Source organism: Malurus melanocephalus, unplaced genomic scaffold (assembly GCF_030028575.1).
Source record: "Malurus melanocephalus ecotype Western Australia unplaced genomic scaffold, MMel_1.1 scaffold_340, whole genome shotgun sequence".
Taxonomy (NCBI): Eukaryota; Metazoa; Chordata; class Aves; order Passeriformes; family Maluridae; genus Malurus; species Malurus melanocephalus.
In genome coordinates, this window is record NW_026623572.1 from 273503 (window position 1) to 278254 (window position 4752).

General features: G+C 43.7%; 1 protein-coding gene across 1 annotated transcript in view; it reads left to right on the forward strand.

Moving 5' to 3' along the window:
* The window catches only part of PTPN11 (protein tyrosine phosphatase non-receptor type 11), a 19406-nt gene extending 14660 nt beyond the window's left edge, over positions 1-4746 (forward strand). The window contains exons 11-16 of the mRNA XM_057378070.1: positions 298-452; positions 1045-1112; positions 1242-1393; positions 3757-3869; positions 4089-4180; positions 4475-4746. Coding sequence (XP_057234053.1) covers positions 298-452; positions 1045-1112; positions 1242-1393; positions 3757-3869; positions 4089-4158 — 558 coding nt within the window. The 3' untranslated portion in view covers positions 4159-4180; positions 4475-4746. The remainder of the gene's footprint in view (positions 1-297; positions 453-1044; positions 1113-1241; positions 1394-3756; positions 3870-4088; positions 4181-4474) is intronic.
* The last annotated feature ends 6 nt before the right edge of the window (positions 4747-4752 follow it).

Genomic DNA, 4752 nt, shown 5'->3' on the forward strand with positions numbered 1-4752 from the left:
AAGTTCCCATAAGGAAAGGGATAAAAGGTGGGGAAACAGTGTGGGGATAACACTTCTGGTTAAGGAACAGTTTGGATCAGGGAGGAGAGGGAAATGAGGGATTTAGTGAGGATATGCCAGGCTGGGAAGGCTCCTGGCTTGTTCCCTCTTTTAGGAACTGTGGAGCTGTGGGTGCTGTGCTCAGCTTGGATTTGGGATACCCCTCCCTTCCCATTGGACTCAGCTGTGCCCCATAAACCCTTTTAGAGCTGAATTTTGTCCTGAATGGCTTTATTTCCATGTCCTGGCCTCCCCCAGGGYAACACAGAGAGGACGGTGTGGCAGTACCATTTCCGAACCTGGCCCGACCACGGCGTCCCCAGCGACCCCGGGGGTGTCCTGGATTTCCTGGAGGAGGTGCACCACAAGCAGGAGAGCATTCCTGATGCAGGACCTGTCGTGGTCCACTGCAGGTGAGCTGAAACCTTTAAAAAAATGGACAACTTCTCCTGGGAACTGCTCAGAATTCCCTTTGTTTTCTGTCTGTATGATGTGACACCCTTGGAAGGGATTTCAGAGTGTATGYTTTGGTATAAATGAGAATTTCTACTGTTGGATGAGGAGGTGGGACCAGCCCTGGCTGGAGCATTTCAAGTGCAGGATCCTGGCAATTCTGGCACCCATCCCACCTGTGAGGGCTCTCTCCTTTTTGGGTGTTCTCATCTTATAAATGAGATGCTTTTTATAAGGCAAGGAAATTACACATCTGCCCTTACATTTTTTTTCTGATTCAGGGGTGTTTATAAACACTGAAGGTCAGACATGCTGATTTCTGTCCCTTCCCTGAGCTCTCTGCTTACTTTTGGGTCTGTGGTTTGGCTCTGGCTGTAGTTTGGGAGCCTCTGGCTACAATTTGGGAGCCTCTGGCTGTAATTCAGAAGCCTCTGGCTACACTGTGGAAGCCTCCTGTCTCCTAATGCCACACTTTTTCTCAGGCTGGGGTTTTGACGTTTGTTCAGAAAGAGCAAAACATTGAAATTCCCCTTTTTTTTCCCCTTCTCCCAGTGCTGGAATTGGGCGAACAGGAACTTTCATTGTCATTGATATCCTGATTGACATCATCCGAGAAAAAGGTACCTTTTCCCCTTTGATTTCCCTGTCTGTCCACGGATCCATCCCAGGAACACCCGTGGAGGATTCAGGTGAGCTGCACCCTCACTGTGTCCATTTTCCTGCTTTTCCCATTCCCTGAACATCCCCAGGAGTGGATTGTGACATCGATGTCCCCAAGACCATCCAGATGGTGAGGTCCCAGCGCTCAGGRATGGTGCAGACAGAGGCTCAGTACAGGTTCATTTACATGGCAGTGCAGCACTACATCGAGACCCTCCAGCGCAGGATCGAGGAGGAGCAGGTGGGTCCATCCCAAATATCCAACAAGAACATTCTGGAATTGCATCAGGGAGCAGCCTTAGTTGGGGTTTTTGGAGTAATTGTGTTCTGGAAGCTGTGAGCCCTCTCCTGTATTTCAGTTCAGTATGCTTAAGAATTAATTAAATTATTTGGTGGCATCATCTCCTTAGATAGGGTGGAATTCTCTCCTTAAATAGGGTGGAATTCTCTCCTTAAATAAGGTGGAATTCTCTCTTCAAATAAGGGGGAATTCTTTAAATTAGGTGGATTTTTCTCCTTAAATTAGATGGAATCCTCTCTGGATACTATCAAGTGGAATGCTCTCCTTAAAATATTAGGTTGAATCCTCTCCTTACATTACTAAGTGGAATCYTCTCCTTGAAATTACTAAGTGGATTTTCCTCTTTAAAATATTCGGTGGAATYCTCTCCTTACATTATTAAGTGGAATTTCCTCTTTAAAATATTAGGTGGAGTCCTCTCCTTATATTATTAAGTGGAATCTTCTCCTTAAAATTATTAAGTGSAATTTTCTCTTTGAAATATTCAATGGAATCCTCTCCTTAATTTAAGTGGAATCCTCTYCTGTCCTCCCTGTCCCCAGATCTCAGATTTCCTTCCTATCATCAAATTTCCTGCTCAGGAAGAATAAAAGATCARGGTTTGTTAATTAAAGCAGAACATTGTGGTCTTGGTGTTTTTTAAAGAGATTCCAAAGCTGTTTCCTGCATCCCTGAAAGGGCAGAAGCAAATGCTGATCACTCCAGTTCCAATTTGGGAATTTATTGGTAGGGAAGCAAACTGTTGGAGTGGAAAATGAGAGGGTGAGTGTAGTGATCCGACAAAAATCATTTCCAGGAGTGTGATGGGATCAGAAATATTTGGGAATAAGTGRTGACAACCCCACAAGACCTTCACCTGCCCCTTCCTGGTCAGGGGWTTCCTTGCACTCCAGTTTTTGGGGGTTTTACAGCACTTTCCTGGTTTTTTTCTGGTGTTTTCTCCCTGTCCCTGCTGCTCCCTGCCCTGACCTTGGAGCAGCTGGGATTTGTACCTTTCTGTTTCTATGCTAATTAATCCATATTTTTAGATTTTTCAATATCTTTTTCCCTGCTAGGRACTTTCCAACACACACTGAGTTAGTTCCTTTATCAGCTGCTTCCTACAAAACATCCTCGTGGWCCATTCCACGAATTCTGCATTCTGTTTTTCTGACACTTTGTTCATTTGTTCTTTGCTCAACAAAACTTCTCCCAAGCTGTGTTCCCACAAATAACTGAGGCCAACTTTGCTGGGTGCTGGTTAAAAGGGATTTAAGAATCACCAGAAATACCAGGATCGAGTTCTGAACATGTTTCAGGAGATCATCTTGGAATGTTCTTAATGGGAATTCAGGAGCCAGAATTCCCTGGARGTTCCACCAGCTTCTGCTGTGAGATTGGATCAGGCCTTAGGACTTGCTGAACTATTAAAAAACCCCAAATAAACACACCACCCCSTCCCCAAACCCCAATTCCCTGCACAACTTTAATTTCTACATTGTAGCTTTCACCGTTTTCCAGCCTGGAAAAAGGAAAAATCCACTGGATCCCGTTTGTAATTCCCTGGCAGGAGCTGCAGCCTGGAACATATGGAGCAAAATCCACAGAACAGCTTGGCTGCTTTTTATATCAAACCTAATGGGCTCTGATATTATTTTATTGGAGGCCCTGCTCCCTTGGCCCCWGCTCCGAGCTGGAAATGAGGGCAGTGGGAACCCCACTGACTGCTCAAGAATGAACTGGGGAGGTTTCTGCCAAGGGAATGAGGATTGGGTACGTTCAGAGGGTTGGTGTGTTCTGCTGGAGGGGGAGAAACGTGGAGTTTTAAGGGAAAATGTGGAGTTTTAAGGGCAAACGTGAAGTTTTTTTAGGGAAAATTTGGAGTTTTAAGGGCAAACCTGGAGTTTTTTAAGGGCAAACGTGGAGTTTTAAGGGAAAATGGAGTTTTAAGGGAAAATGTGGATTTTTTTTTTAGGGAAAATTTGGAGTTTTAAGGGAAACCGTGGAGTTTTATGGGCAAACGTGGAGTTTTAAGGGAAAATATGGAGTTTTAAGGGAAAATGTGGAGTTTTAAGGGAAAATGTGGAGTTTTAGGTTTTGTCTCCCCAACAACTCAAGCCAAACTATTATTATTATTATTAAATGGAGTCTTCTCCTTAAAATTATTAAATGGAATTGTCTCAGTGTGGAATTTTCACAGTGCTGCTCTCCCTGCARGACTGAGCTCCCTCCTCACACAAAAACCTAAAAACACCCTCCTCATGAAATTTTTGCACTGTTCCCATGATTGAACCTGACTTTTTGTCGTGTGTTTTGCTCCACAGAAGAGCAAGAGGAAAGGTCACGAGTACACGAACATTAAATATTCGCTATCGGACCAGACAGGCGGGGATCAGAGCCCGCTCCCCCCCTGCACCCCGACCCCAACGTGTCCAGAGTAAGTTCAGTTCTGCTCTCAGCTTGGAACTCTTCTGTTTTACCTTCAGACCCCTCACGAGGCTGAATTAACCCAGAACTTCCCCTGTTAACCCTGGGCTTTGCTCTGAAAATAAATCCAGTTAAAATAAATTGTCCCTGAATTATGCGTGCAATAGGATTTTTATTTTTTTTTTCTCAAATGAGATTGTTGGGATTCTAAATCTTGATTTTGTTTCAGAATGAGAGAAGATAGTGCTAGAGTATATGAAAATGTGGGGCTGATGCAACAGCAGAAGAGTTTCAGATGAGAAGATGTTCAGAGCCTTCCAGGTGTGTATGRCCAGGGCTGTGTCCAGCCTGGCTGGGGAAAAAATGTACCCAGAAATGCCCAAAATGCTTGAAATTTATCCCCCTTAGGGTGCCTGAGCTACAAAAGCTAATTTTAATTTAATTTTAATGACTTCTATACACAATCTCACCTTCTGCCACGGTTCCTAAGCCAGGTTTGAAACTTTGGTTGAGTTTGAGCTTTATTGAGKCAACGTGGAGCACTTCTGTGCAAGCCTGATTAAAAAATAACCGCTGAGTTTTTTTCTTAATAATTCTTTATTTCTCCTTTCCCAGAAATGAAAATGGTTCTTAAAAAGGTCAAGAAAGAGATGGAAGAAGCTTCACGTYACCGTTGAACTCTGAGGGCTTGGTACCTTTTTATTTACGGTTTTAATCCTTCAGTAGGCAAAACTTCAGAGCATCTAAAGATTGTTTTTATCTCTTCTCTCCAATTTCCAATTGCTCGTTTTTCCAAATAAAAGGAAATCCTTTCTACAAGGTGGACACCTACTTTGTAGAGCCAGTTTTGAATCCTGCAAACCGTTGGACTGTCATCCATTTGTTTTTTTGTT